General features: G+C 37.8%; 2 protein-coding genes across 3 annotated transcripts in view; one reads left to right on the forward strand and one right to left on the reverse strand.

Moving 5' to 3' along the window:
• LOC114465064 (uncharacterized) overlaps window positions 1-7,337 on the forward strand; it is a 31,628-nt gene extending 24,291 nt beyond the window's left edge. Inside the window, exon 2 of the transcript XR_003674277.1 lies at window positions 7,322-7,337. The gene's annotated coding sequence lies outside the window, so the exon portion shown is untranslated. The remainder of the gene's footprint in view (window positions 1-7,321) is intronic.
• ipo8 (importin 8) overlaps window positions 1-14,079 on the reverse strand; it is a 30,599-nt gene extending 16,520 nt beyond the window's left edge. For both annotated transcript variants that reach the window (XM_028449824.1, XM_028449823.1), the window contains exons 1-10: window positions 13,646-14,079; window positions 11,556-11,637; window positions 8,863-9,019; window positions 7,834-7,992; window positions 7,602-7,758; window positions 7,359-7,448; window positions 4,584-4,678; window positions 4,410-4,494; window positions 4,171-4,305; window positions 1,495-1,594 (exon numbers count right to left, since the gene is read on the reverse strand). In XM_028449824.1, coding sequence (XP_028305625.1) covers window positions 1,495-1,594; window positions 4,171-4,305; window positions 4,410-4,494; window positions 4,584-4,678; window positions 7,359-7,448; window positions 7,602-7,758; window positions 7,834-7,992; window positions 8,863-9,019; window positions 11,556-11,637; window positions 13,646-13,729 — 1,144 coding nt within the window. In that variant the 5' untranslated portion in view covers window positions 13,730-14,079. The remainder of the gene's footprint in view (window positions 1-1,494; window positions 1,595-4,170; window positions 4,306-4,409; window positions 4,495-4,583; window positions 4,679-7,358; window positions 7,449-7,601; window positions 7,759-7,833; window positions 7,993-8,862; window positions 9,020-11,555; window positions 11,638-13,645) is intronic.
• Window positions 14,080-14,365: the final 286 nt, after the last annotated feature.

The following is a 14,365-nucleotide window of genomic DNA, read 5'->3' on the forward strand; positions in this document are numbered from 1 at the left end:
TAACTATAATAAACAGTGGCATGCTATAAAATACAAATACATTAACTACACAGAAAGTAGAGTTGCTATATACAGTGGTATGTGCCAAAGCTGTTTCATAATAAAAAGACATGGTGTTAGCTGTGCATGGGCGCATCTAAAGTGCGAATGCAGGTGGTGTGCAAGTTCAGTGGGGAAGGGGTGCGGGAGGTGTGGGGGGGGGGGTCAGAGGGCAGCGGAGTCCTGTTGATCTTTGTAGCAGTCTTCACCACTCTCTGCAGGCGTTTGCGGTCCATGACAGTGGTGCTGCCGTACCACACGGTGATGCAGCTGGTCAGGACGGGCAGAACAATGCAGCTGTAGAAGTTGCTGAGGATCTTTGAAGACATTCCAAATTTCCTCAGCCTCCTCAGGAAGTACAGCCGCTGTTGAGCTTTCTTCACCAGCTGTGTGGTGTTGAGGGTCCAGCTGAGGTCGACTCTGATGAGGACGCCTCTCCTTCCTCATGTCCACTATCAGCTCCTTCGTCTTTTCCGTGTTGAGGGTGAGGTTGTTGTCCTCGCACCACGTCACCAGACTGGACACCTCCCTCCTGTAGGCCGCTTCGTCTCCGCCAGTGATACGTCCTATCACTGCGGTGTCGTCCGCAAACTTCAGGATGGTGTTGTCCTTGTGGGAGGCGACAAAGTCGTGGGTGAAGAGGGTGTAGAGGATGGGGCTGAGGACACAACCCTGAGGAGTGCCAATGTTCGTTATAAGGCTGGCTGAAGTCCTGGACCCAATCCTGACAGACTGGGGCCTGCCAGTCAGAAAGTCCTGGAGCCAGTCACAGAGGGAGGGGTGGAGTCCAAGGGAAAACAATTTGTGGGTGAGTTTGTGGGGGATGACCGTGTTGAAGGCAGAGCTGTAGTCTATAAAGAGCATCCTGATGTAGGAGTCTTTATTTTCCAGGTGGGAGAGGGAGAAGTGAAGGGCAGCAGCAATGGTGTCCGAGGTGGACCTGTTGGGACGGTAGGCATACTGCAGGGGGTCCAGTGTGTCCGGTATGCTGCTCCGAATGTGGGTCAGCACCACCCTCTCAAAGCACTTCATAATGATTGGAGATGATTATTGGACATCTTTTAAATGTGTCTGTAATAAGTGAGGTAAGATAGAGGTGTACAATATTTATCTCATTTTTACCCTTTTCTATTAATTCGTCTAAATCATGTGAATGTCTAACCAGACATGTTTATTAAGTTTTTCAGACAACAATCAAAATGAATCAATTATTTGTTGTCAGTTTAAAAAGTTAAAGAATATTTATTTCTTTATTTTATAATAATGAAGTGCAAATTATATTGCTTTCCTAAATAAAAAAGACCCACTTTAGTACACAAGAGAAGAATAGAAAAAAGAAAACTATTTCCTGAATATGCCATGTTTTGAAAAAACAAATTGTCTGAGTTGGTTTTTGCATGAAGTGCAACAACAGTGGGAGAGGGAGAACTGAGTCAGGTCAGTCTGAACACTCACTGAACTTCATGCGAATGTACTCGTAGGGGTCCTCCAACCACAGCCTCTCATCCTCATCTTTGTAGCACATTAAAGGAAAAACGACGTCGTGACAAATAGCCTGCAAGAGACAAATGAGCATACAGGTGCTAATATAAAGAACGTCCAGGAAGAAAGTGTTCAAAGATTATACTGTAAATCCCAGGTTGCATTTAGACCAGGGCTGTGTATGTCATACATACGTACTACTCATGCTGAGTCTGATGTCAAAATGAGTATGTAGTGCATTCACATTAGATAGTATGAAAAGATTAAGTATGCGACAAATACCCGGATGTATACTATATCAGGACATTTTTTAAGTATGCACGGTAGGAACACTAGTCATACTCAACCATTACATGATGCACTGCGAGCAGAATGTAAAATGGTCCTGGGACCGGCTTAAGGCTAGAAGTCAAACATCCTCTTTTCAAAACAAGAGCATCTCTTCTTGTCTACTATTAGTTTTTAACCTTTTCTAAATAAGGCTCTTATTTTGGATTTTAGTGCTGCTTTTGATGTTCTTGACCATTCTTTACTGGTTGAGAAACTTAAATGTTATGGTTTTAATTATTCAGCATTAAAGTGGATCAAAAGCTACCTGTCCTCCAGATCACAGAAGGTGTATTTGAATGGCAGCCTGTCCAGTAGCAGAGGTCTGGACTGTGGAGTTCCACAGGGTAGCTGCTTAGGACCCTTACTTTTCTCAATCTTTATGAATGATCTATCTTGGGCTACAAAAGTGGCTAAAACTGTTCTCTATGCAGATGATTCGACATTGTATTATTCTGCACTGTCATGCAATGTATTAAACGAGGTCTTGAGTAGAGAACTAAAAATTGTGCATGACTGGGTTTTATGTAATGGACTTGCTCTCAACATTTCCAAGACTAAATGCATGGTGCTTGGTACAAGGTGCAGGTTATCCACAAGCCCAAAGCTTGAGTTAAACTTGTGCAATTTGGTAGTTCAACAAGTTGAAAGTACTAAACTGCTTGGCGTAATGGTGGACTGCTCTCTGTCTTGGTGTAACCACATTAATTATATTGTTTTGAAAGTGGAAAGAGCAATTGGTATTGCGAGGAAATGTTGCTCTTTTGTGGCTCGTCCCCTTTTATGTCAAATAGCTCAAAGCTTAGTCTTATGTCGTCTGGACTATTGCTCTACGGTGTGGTCATCTGCTGTCAGTGGTGAACTCAGGAAGCTCCAGGTTGTCCAGAACAGGGCAGCACGGTTAGTACTGGGTTGCCCACTAAGATCTAATGTGATCCATATGCATGCCTGCCTCTCATGGCTTACTGTTGCCAATAGGTTGTCTTTTAATACACTTATGCTGTTCAAGTCAGTCATGAGCAGTAAATCTCCGGTTTCTATACATACACATATAGTTCTTAGTAATACTGTTCATGAACACCACACTAGAGGTTCCAGTAATGGGCAGCTTGCTTTACCTTGCCCAAAAACCAATGCTTTAAAGAGATCTTTTATTTACAGGTCATTGTCACTTTGGAATAACCTGCGTCCAAGCCTCTGCTGCATTGACAGTAAATTTACTTTTAAAAAGAATCTAAAACTCCATTTGATACTGTGAGATGCTTTGTATTATTAGCTATGTTTAGCTATGTTTTATCCTTGCAAATGTAATGTATTGTAATATGTATGATTTTGTGAGTGAGTAATGCCATTTTAATCAATTTTTTTTTTGCCATTTTAATCAAATTTTGTATTTGTAAATGGTTTCTGTTGCATGTTTGCTATTTGGACTCCAGGAAGACTAGCTGGTTGCCATGGCACTAGCTAATGGGAATCCCCTAATAAACAAAATTTTGAAGTTAACAGGAAGTTTAGTCAGGAGCACAATTGAGGGTCTCCAAAATGTCAGAATGAAATGTGTATAGGAGAGTTTTAAGGATCAAATGAGCACATGATGATATTCTACTTGGTCACTTTCTCACTTAAAATGATTTCAGAACTTTCAAAGGTGGCAAATAAACTCAGTGTGCTTCAGGTTTTTGTCGTTGTAGGTTCAAAATGCATCTTGGTAAACTTGGAAGTATACTTCAGTTGGAACAGTCATCATAGGTCATCAACCTAATCAAACTAATAGTATATAGTATACAGCAGTGTTTCCCAAACTTTATTCCTCCATGTACCCCTTAGCCTTTATTTCTTATCACAAGTACCCCTTAGCTCATGTTATACATTAATTATTTGTCTGTCGACTCATCTAAACTCTTTCCTGTGTCTCATCCAACATTGACCTTGAATTTAGACCTTTTTATTCATTTATTGCTGATGTTTTGCTTGTTTTGGAATTTGAAGTTCACCTTTTGGTGTATTTTAAAAAGCTGTGTCACAAATTATTATTGATGGATAAGAAAAAGGTCTGTGTGCCTGTAAAAAAAAATCTATAATGTTAAAAAAAAAATTGACAAATCTGTGTACCTCCTGAGAGGTGTTCAAGTACCCCTAGGGGTACGCGTACCCCATTTTGGGAACCACTGGTATACAGTATACAGTATCCTTGTTGAGTTTGTAGTGTATAATACAGAATATGCCATTTGGAACACAGCCCTGGACTCAGTCACAAAAGAGCAGTGATGAGGAGGTCCAATCTAAGTTAGATAAAATGAGATTTCCTTGCATGTCCTCTACCTGCATGTTTGGTTTCATCTGTTTCCAGGTGAGCGAGTGCGACAGGCACTGGTTGAGGTAAGTGAGGCACTGCTGCAGGACACGAGGAGTGACATAGTGCTTCTGTTGGTGATGGTTCACCACCTTCAGCAGGACCTGGACCAAGTGTTCAAATCATTAAGTGATTATGCCAAAATAAAGTCTTTTTTTTCTGGTATCAACAGAAACAGGTGCCACGTGATTTTAGTCAGTCATCTCACCTGCTGTATGCCCACAGCATACGTCTTAAGGAAATATTCAGCAAATTCAGAATACTCCTTTGACACGTTACCAGGACTCCCATATCTGCAGTTCAGATTAGAGGTAAGAGTATAACTGGTCAGCTTTAACTGCAGGGGTTAGGACTGAGCACTGCTGATGTAATGATAACTCACCGTTCAAATAGTCTGTTAATGATACGCATTGCCCACTTTTTACACTTCCACCAGGCCAGTTCAGGGCGGTCGTCCTCATCTACCTCCAGGGTCTCCTAACAAACACATTTCACTGTCAGAATCAAAAACTCACTAATGAGAGACACACTCAAGCATTTGTTTCATGTGTTTTTCTCTCCAGAATATTCAAGACAAGGCTTTAGGACAAATAAGTCCTAAATTCACCTATAAATGATGTGATTACAGCTGAATTATTGTTTATCATTTAATAATGCTAACCCGGTTCACAAAGTGAGCAGTACAGACAATGTCAGTCATTGAGTTACATCTACAAGAAAAAAACCTGATATTTCTTTTGCAGTTTCATGATAAATTACAACAGGTAATAGGAGTGGGAATCTCTGGGTACCTCACGATACGATACACGATACAAAGCTCACGATAACGATTATCTCACGATATGACAATACTGCGATTATCAATATATTGGTCAGAAATCAATCTACAATAATCTATGACATAACAAGAAAAAAAAGATTAAGTGAAAAAAAACTATTTTTATTTTATATCTCTGAAAGACAATAAATTGAAAAAGTGTCTTATGAACATTGACACTATTTTAGTGCAACATTTCTGTAAATAAGTGTCAACATACCAATGTAAATGAATAAGTATCTCTAAAAGTGTTTTCTGTAAACAAAAATAGGGTCTTTCTTACCAGTGACACCATTATTAAATTAAAAAATGTTGCGATATATCGCCGTTTCGAGATATTGTCAGACTCCTAACAGATAATACTGTGCATTTTTAAATATTTAATGTATGTTGGATTGTTTTTGAGGTTGATGTAAATGTATGTATGTTTAAATGCTTTTTTTCTTTTTATCAGATAAAGGCATAATGTAGACCTCATAGATCAAAAAATCAAAGATAATTTGCTCAGAAAAAATGTAAAAAATTGTTGCTCGAAAGTTTGTTTGATATCCACTGTAAACACTCTTATTCACATCATCAGATTTGTTTTGCGCATTTCTTTGTGGGATGTGGAGTCCTGTAGAAGTGTTTTTACTTCATTCTTACTGCGATTTCTTGTGTTAGCCTACAAAATCTCTGCCAAAGTGTCTTCTCATGGATTAAAAGTTGTGGCAAAACAATGGTGGATGTTTTCATTTGGGTCTTACACAAAAAAATGTAAATCTAGACAAATTGAGGTGATATAACAGTAAACACAAGGAACAAACTAGAACAAAAATGGTGTGAAGCCAATAACTGTCCTTGTCTGGCGAAGAAACACAAAAAATCAAATTAGGAATGAAGTAGTAACACTTCTATGCATCCGACTACACATCCAACAATGCAAAGTGCAAAGATTTTCCAACAAAATCAATAAGAGAAGGTTTACAGTAGAGTTAAAAGCTCATTTTTGAGCAGCAAGTTCAACCTTTTTTTTCTTAGATTTATTGATCTATGAGCCCTACACTGTCTTTATCAGATTCAAAACAAAATCTCTTTATCTTGAGAAAATTTAATGGTTATCACGGGAAAACGAAGAAAATAACATTTATGAAATAGGGATGTAACGATGTCAACTCCCGATGCGATTCGATTCACGATACTGGGTTCACAATACGATTCTCTCACGATTTATTTTACAAAATGGAACTTTAGACAAATGATGACTGAAAAATATTCCTTTATTTTTTGGGGGGGAAAAACTAGAAAATACTGTACTATTTTCCTTGTCAAAAGAATCCCTTGATAAACTATTCAAAACAATGCAATATAACTAAAAATTAATCTTGAATGAAATAAATAAAGGAATAATACAAATGAAGAAGAAGCCTTTAAATTTAATTTAAATTCTGGTTCTATAGTAAACAATGCAAAACTGCATAGTAGTTCTTTTTCTTTTTAAAAGTGCAACTGAAAATGTATTTTGTGCCTTAACAATTGGACTTTAAAAAAAAAACGAGTCATTGCACTGTATTTACGTCAGATATTAGTTTGGACCAGCAGAGGGTGCTGGTAACCCAGTAGTCCGTTGGCATGCAGATATTCGAGCAGTGAAGAAGAGATGCTATGTGCTAGCAGACAGAGCTAATAGAAAACGCGACTTTTACAGATATTCACATATTATTACAGATATTCTTTCGGTGCTAAAGGGGTAAGGAATCATTTATGAACATGTTTAAGAGTAGAAGGCGGCCAGAAAAAAAATAGTAGCAGATTCCGCCCACTGCCAACACTTCGGGAAAAGAGAAGGATAAATATATAGCGCCCTCTGCTGTTTAAAAAAAGTACTGCGATTCAATTTTCACAGTGTCGATGTGAACCGTGATACCTAAGAATCGATTTTTAACTGCCTTAAAATTAATCGTTACATCCCCATCTTGAAAGCATGGCCCTTTAGGGCGTCCGTATTTAACACCTATCATAAACTACACAATAAGGAGGAACCCCAGGCAAGTTTTAAAACAGTTTTAAAAGTGGAAGAAACTCTACTCTTCCCAATCCCAATAAAGCATCTGCTGGATGGACAGGACAAATTGACCACTCACAGCCAGACATTAAGTTCAGCTGCTTTGATACATCTCGATGACACCGTTTTGAATAATATAGAGATGATTATACTTCCATTTGTGTGGCTCATAAATACATCAGGCTATTTGCTGTAAGGAGACTCATCTCATGCTAATCTATGTGGTTTTCATAAAAAATGTGTGTGCGCACGTGCAGAGGTGTCTGTGTGTGTGTGTGTGTGTGTGCGTGTCTTACAGCAGGGACGTCTCTATCCATGATGGCGCGTAGGATCTCCATCCACTGAGTCATTACTGTGTTGTTGATGAGCTGAAGAGGCAGTGAGTACTGTAGGATGACATGGAAACAATGCTCATCCTTTTCTGCATCTCAATCATCTTTCATCCTGCTTTATTTGCTGCCTTCCATACATTTTTTGTATTGTTACTACACTCCTCATAGCAGGGATTAACTTGAGGGAGACTATTTCCGTCCACTCACCTGGACTAACGCATGGAAGATCTTGAGGATCTGTTTCTGGATGAGGACAGAGAAAATGGTGGCATCAATCAGGAGTTGACTGATGAGCTGCTGAATTCTTGGCAGAAAGATCTTCATAGCGGCCAGCAACGGCTCCCTCTCATCTGCCTTCCTGTACCTGCAACAGGACACTTTCACTGCTTCCTGACCTTTTTTTTTCAGGAGCATCAAGTTCAGGAGCTAAAGAACTCACTCGTATGTTTTGACCAGCTGGTACAGAGCCAACAGGCTCCCGTACCAGCCGCCACTGTTCTGAGACTGCAGGTACATGCTGATCTTGTCCACCACTGCGGTCCAGCGACCTGGGAAGTCGTGCTTGATGATGGCTCGGAGACACATGGTCAACTGAGCACTGTGTACAGTAAAAGTCATGTCAGTATAGGCACCATTCATGATCCATGCAGTGTTAGAAAAAACATTTAAAGCAGCAAAACAAGTGCTAACATTAAAAAAAAAAAAAAAAAAAAATGCCTAATTACATTTTTAGCAGTTTGAACTTAGAATATTACAAAGGGAAAAGAGAAAATCAGTTTTCTTTACTGATTAAACATAACTTCCTAGCAAACTTAAGGAGATACCACAAAGGAACTTTCTCAATTAGAAAAAGCCAAAACCAAAAGCTGTATTTTAACACAATGTAGGCTGTGGTTTGTATCTAAACACAAAACAATAAAATGCAATCAACATGCATAATAAAATATATCAGTGGAGTTTCTTCTAATCATCTGATTAGTAAGTAAACCTGGACATGAACACTTAGAAATGAACTTAATTTGAATAGATTTTGTTAACACTTTACTTGAAGTTTTAAGGCTGTCATTAGCATGAATAAGGTGTCAAGAAGGCTGTCATTAAGTGTTGTTGGCTAAATTATGACACCTTTGGAGCTATGTTGGCCTTTTTGGGTTAGGTGAAGGAATCTAGTGAGGTTAGGGTAACGAACGACACTGAATGACAGCCTTCATGTCACCTTATTCATGCTAATGACAGGTATCACGTCATAATAATGACAGTGTAATATCAGCCTTTTATATAAAACTGTTACCCAGATTTCTGCCTCTCATTGTTATTTATTTAAATTGATGGTACAAAGCTACATAAACAAAATGCTATATATTTTTGCTCTATTTTCATTTTGCTATGGTTTAATTCCTGTGACCCTGCTTTAGTGTGTGTGTGTGTGTGTGTGTGTGTGTGTGTGTGTGTGTGTGTGTTGTCTTACCGAATGGATTCTGGACAGCGGATGAGTCCCTCTATGATATGATCTCTGATCTGCTGCCGATCGTTCTCATGGATGTTGAAGGGAAAGATGATCTCACCCACGGCTGGTTCTCTATCCTGCCAGTACTGACTCACCATATTCTTGAGGTAAATGGCCGCTACAAACACGCAGGAAATCAGGTCAATATCTACTATATCAATCCAGATTTTATTAAAGAAATAATCATTTTAACAGGCATACTAAACAAAAAATCAACATAACTATAAACAAAATGAGGGCAGAAATACTGTCAAGTAAATGCAAAACATGGACAAATATGTTGGGGAAAAAAACCCTCATTAGAAAAAAAACCTGCATGAAGGGATTGAATATATTAAAGACAAACACAAATAAAAGGTAATCTAAACAAGAAAACAGGATGAAACAGAAAAGTGTAACGCAATATGGACCTGATATGGAAATGGCTGAATCCTGAAATTAAATTTGAAACTTGGACGCCCTAAAGATAGATTAATGTCTGAGTCCATTAAAGCCTTTGAAAACTAGGAGGAGGATTCTGAAATCTATCTTTGACTCACAGGAATCCAGTGTAGGGATCTGAGGACTATGGGTAATGTGGTCCATTTTCTTTGTGTTACAAAGGACTCATAACTGCTCTTGTTTATGCCAGCCCACCTGGCTGCAGATTAGGAATGAACGATTTTGAAAAATAATTTAACTGCAATTTTGTTCCTCAATATTGCGATTTAATATGCAATTATTTTTCAAGGGGCTCTTGTCATGTATTTTTCAATGAACACAAGCAATAAATCAATATGTTTCATAAAAAACAATTTCAGATTTATTTAAACTTTAAATAAACATAAAATATACATTTTAGAGCACAGGTTCCAACAATAAAGCAAACAAATCTGTGGCTTTACCTCTTCAACATATCTAACTAACTTCAAGTTTCATAAAACATGTAAACATGTGGACTGCACTTCTTAAACACTCTCTGAACTTAACAGGACAGTCTATAAATAAATAAAATAAACAGATATAAAAAAAAAAACCTCCCCTTAAAAAAGTGTTTCTTACCCTAACTTAAAGGGGACATATCATGGTTTTAAATCCTTCCTTTTTACATATAAATCATACAGTCGTGGTCTATATAAAGCAGAACTGCAATGCTTGGGTCTGAATTCCTCATTATTATAGCTCCACAGGCCCCTTTTCTACCCCTTTTCTGATGTGCTTCTGAGAGCAACTTGTTTTGGTGTGGTCTCTTTAAATGCAATACACTCCATACCCCGCCCCCTCTTCAGGTGACACTCGGTTCAACTCCACCCTGTTCGGCCATTTTTGTAGTTTGATAGAAGAGATACGGCTATGTAGCGGCGCATAAACTTTTTATTCAGAGGTTATTTACAAAATGTCAACAACAGAAGACTTGTCCATCCAGCCTTACATGTTCGAGCCAGAGTCTGACCCAGCGGAGCGAGATGAAAATGAAGATGATGAACCTGCAGAACCCTAACAAGTGAGCTAACACAAGCACCGAGCTAACGCTAGCGCCAAGCTAACGTCACGAAATGCATTTTAATACAGTCTTTTCAAAGACAAAAACGGCAAAATGAAATGACTAATGTAAAACTTTAGACTTAAATTAAATCACGTAGGCCATATCATCAGGGATCTAAAACGAGCACACAGCGCTAACATATGAAGTCTGAAGACGGTGCAACTGCTAATGCTAACAAAACAATGACAGGGACGTCTTATCATCACACTTTTTAGCGTTATTTACAGCTTACCGAAGTGCTCTGTTCGTCGTCTCCAAAGATAGAAGGAATTGAACCCTCAATCAGACAAAGTCTTTCGGCAAATCCTTCTTTATACTGGCGGAGGTTGCTGAAGCAGTCATCCTTGAAGTGCTTCGCGCACACAAAAATGATCTTACCCACAGATGTGGGTACATTTCCATGAAAAATAAACCTCAAGCAGGCACTTCAAAAAGGTTCTGATGCTGGGAGACGGTGTAATGAAGCGTGTGGGTTACTACATCCAACAACTGAACATTTTGACTTATCCTCTCGTAACTTCGGCATCCTTGAGCTTGGACTACAAAATAAAAGCGAGAAATAAAAATGGCGGATTGCTCGAAGTGTTGGACCTGGAGTTGATGTACTAATTTGGCAGTTCCGCTGCAAATACTGTGATGTAATAGTTCAAAAAACGTAAGAGAATAGAAAAATCGAAACAGATTGAAAAATATGAGCAAAACAGAATATAAAGATATCTACGGAGCACCTGAAGAGACTATTTTGATTTTTTCTGTACTTCTAAGCACTCTAAATATACAACAAAATGCATTTAAGGGCTAAAAAAGTGGATTTAGCATGATATGTCCCCTTTAAGGAGGGTTGGTAATGGTCACAATTATGCTATAAAATAAATTCATTTATTTTATTGCAATAACAAAACATGCATTGCTGTCTCAAAAAGATTGCAATTCTTGTAGTGTTGACCTTTTACAGCATGCACAGACAAAAAAATAAAATAAAATAACTGCAGCCTTTGCGATTAGAAAATCGCGTTTTATGATATCGCGATAATATTGCAAATGCAATTAATCGTTCAGCCTTACTGCAGATGACTGAGAAGAAAAGCATTTATGTATCAAATGAAGCAGATAAAGTGTAATGTCTCACCCGCCTGCCGAACAGGAAACTCCACCTGCTCCGATACAATAATCTGAAGCAATGTGGGGGCAAAGTTGATGATCTTGTAGGACTGAAACACACACAGACAAAACCATTTAAACACATTAACATTGTGTAAAAAGATCAAAATTAACAGAGCTAATTCATTCATTGAGAACACACATTAGGTTTTTTCTAAAAGCCCTTTTTTCCCATGACTTGATTTGTTTTATCCTACATGGAATTGTGCCTGACTACACGTCTCAGAAATGATAATAAAATAATATAAGATTTTATCGCCTGCCCCTCAAAGATGACAAAGCTTACTGATACATAATACCACAACCACGACTTATTTTTTCCCCATAACAAATAAGATATATGATTTATTAAACTTAAAAATGCAGTTATTACATTTTTATTTCAAGTTTTTGTTTACTTTTTCTTATTTTTTTTATTTTTTATTTTATCTTAATGTGATTTACCTCATTAAAGCTGCTTGGGGCAATATTTTTTCAGATAAAGTGATGGTCTCATAGATCAATAAATTGTAGATCATTTGGTAAAAAAAAAAAAAGATGTAAAATATTGAAATTATTTCGAACAATATTGTTACAATTATTGATCACAATTATTCTTTACGTTAGATTATATTTTTATTGCACTAATTTAAAAAAAAAACAATATGCACACTTTTCACTGCAAAATTAAGCTTTAAATAAGAATAATGAGAAATACTAAAATAATAAATAAAAACGTACTCATGATTTTAGAATGTACCACGCTCTAGTCTATATGAATATATACGCTATCACACAGTGCCATCAAATGCAGCAGAGCCAACATTTTAAACGTGAATATAGAAGACGATCAGGATAATTTAATCGTGGCATCCAACAAATAATCGCGAGCACGAGCGCAGATATTTGTATACTGCCTTTTTATTTTAACTAGATTTATATTTGAGAAAGTGAAACTATTGAACACATTTGTTTGAGATTACGTGTGGTGGTAGAATTTCAGAAAGAATACTCATTAAAACATCTTCAAAATATATTTTAAATAAGTACATTTTTTTTTTATCAATTAGTAGAAATTTCAGGTGACCCACGTTCAGGTTTAAAAACACAGCCTTAAGGAAATATGACAAATGTAATCAATAGAAGAGAGCAGTGGTTCCCAAAAAGGGGTACAGGAGCACATTGCAGGGGATACTATGAAAGATTTAAACATTCATTTTAATTTTGAAATAGTATTTTTCTATGATGTTGAGGCCATTTTATCACACTTCTGACAATAGGAGAAAAATAAATAACTACATTTTACAAAGGAGACCATAAACTGACTATTGAAGTAATCACATAAAAGTTGCATGGTATATTTCAAAAAAGAAAAATGTATATTTTAAATTCCAATCTTTTGAATTTAGAGATTAAGCTTTAGAGAACAAATGTTGGAGACACTGTGAGGGGTTCAGGAGAACCCTATGTTCCACAAATGAAATCATTGAGAGGGTAATTATGATATGAAGAAGGGGTACACGTGATTTGACAAAAAGACAAAGGGGGTACATGGGACAAAAAGATTGGGAACCACTGGAATAGAGAAAGCTCTCATGAACCATTTCAAAGCAGCCAAAAAGTGAAGGATGTAGAGGTGCAGGGGGCGTGGCTAAAGAGCGCCAACAGTTGATTAAGGGACCGTGGATAAAGAGCAGCCTTTGACTTACTGTGGTGCATCTGCTGAAATTATTAACTAAAATGACTCAGTGTTGGTTGTCATTTCTTATATGTACATTTTCAACATTCCCAAACAGTGCCATCTTCCCAGGACATGACAGTTCCTTTAGATGTTTAGCCTGTGAAAGTTAGTCATTGTAATGATAGATGAGTTCAGCTCAGACCAGAGCAGTAGATGGATGCACTGACAGACGATCCTCCTATTGTTTTGGGCCTGAGTGACACTCTAGAATGAGATGCAGGCCTGAACTCTGTCTATAAACATAGATCTAGCTCTACATTAATAACACAGGCCCAGAACACATGCACAGTAGCACACACTGGCTGTGGTTCTTTAACGCAGTGGTTATGAAAGCATACCTGGTTGAGTTCATGCTCCGCTGCTATCCTCAGGTTGGGGTCGATGGTTCCTTTCAGAGCCTGGATAATCCGGCTCGGATCCATACTGCGCACTTTTACTCTTCCCTCTGTGGTGGGATTATTACATTCATGTAGCGATATCTTCAGTTAAATAAGAAGGTATGAGCTGCACTCGGCTATTGCCTTAGCACGAAAAAATAACAACACCAGGGAGAAGCAGCCTCCATTACACTCCTGTAGGATTAAAGGCTATCTTGGGAGATAACCAGGTTGTCGTTCATAAGTTAAAAATCGCAGGTTTTAAAGGTAACCTTGGTTATTGATGGTATGACCGATAAACTCCGTCACCAGATGCCAAATAAACAGTTAGTAGTCCAGCTCTTCTTCGCTCTGCTCATCGCACACACAGAAGGGTGGGAGGACTTTCTTCTTCTCTGCTGTGTTTGCGTGTAGTATCCAGCGTTCCCACCAATGACTGCCCCCTGTAGGGCGGATGGGGATGGATTTATTAAAAAAACAAATTCGTCATAGTTTTCGTCAACATTTTTTTTTTTTTTACTAATTGGAAAAACTAACAAAAAAACAACAAGTGAACGAAAACTACATCAAAATCTACAGATGAGGGTTAGGGCCAATTTTGATGGGGAAAATAATTTGGGCAATTTATGAATAAAGTCAAAATGTTGAGATTAAAGTTGAAATTTCAAGAATAAAATTGAA

Source organism: Gouania willdenowi, chromosome 6, assembly GCF_900634775.1.
Source record: "Gouania willdenowi chromosome 6, fGouWil2.1, whole genome shotgun sequence".
Lineage (NCBI taxonomy): Eukaryota > Metazoa > Chordata > Actinopteri > Blenniiformes > Gobiesocidae > Gouania > Gouania willdenowi.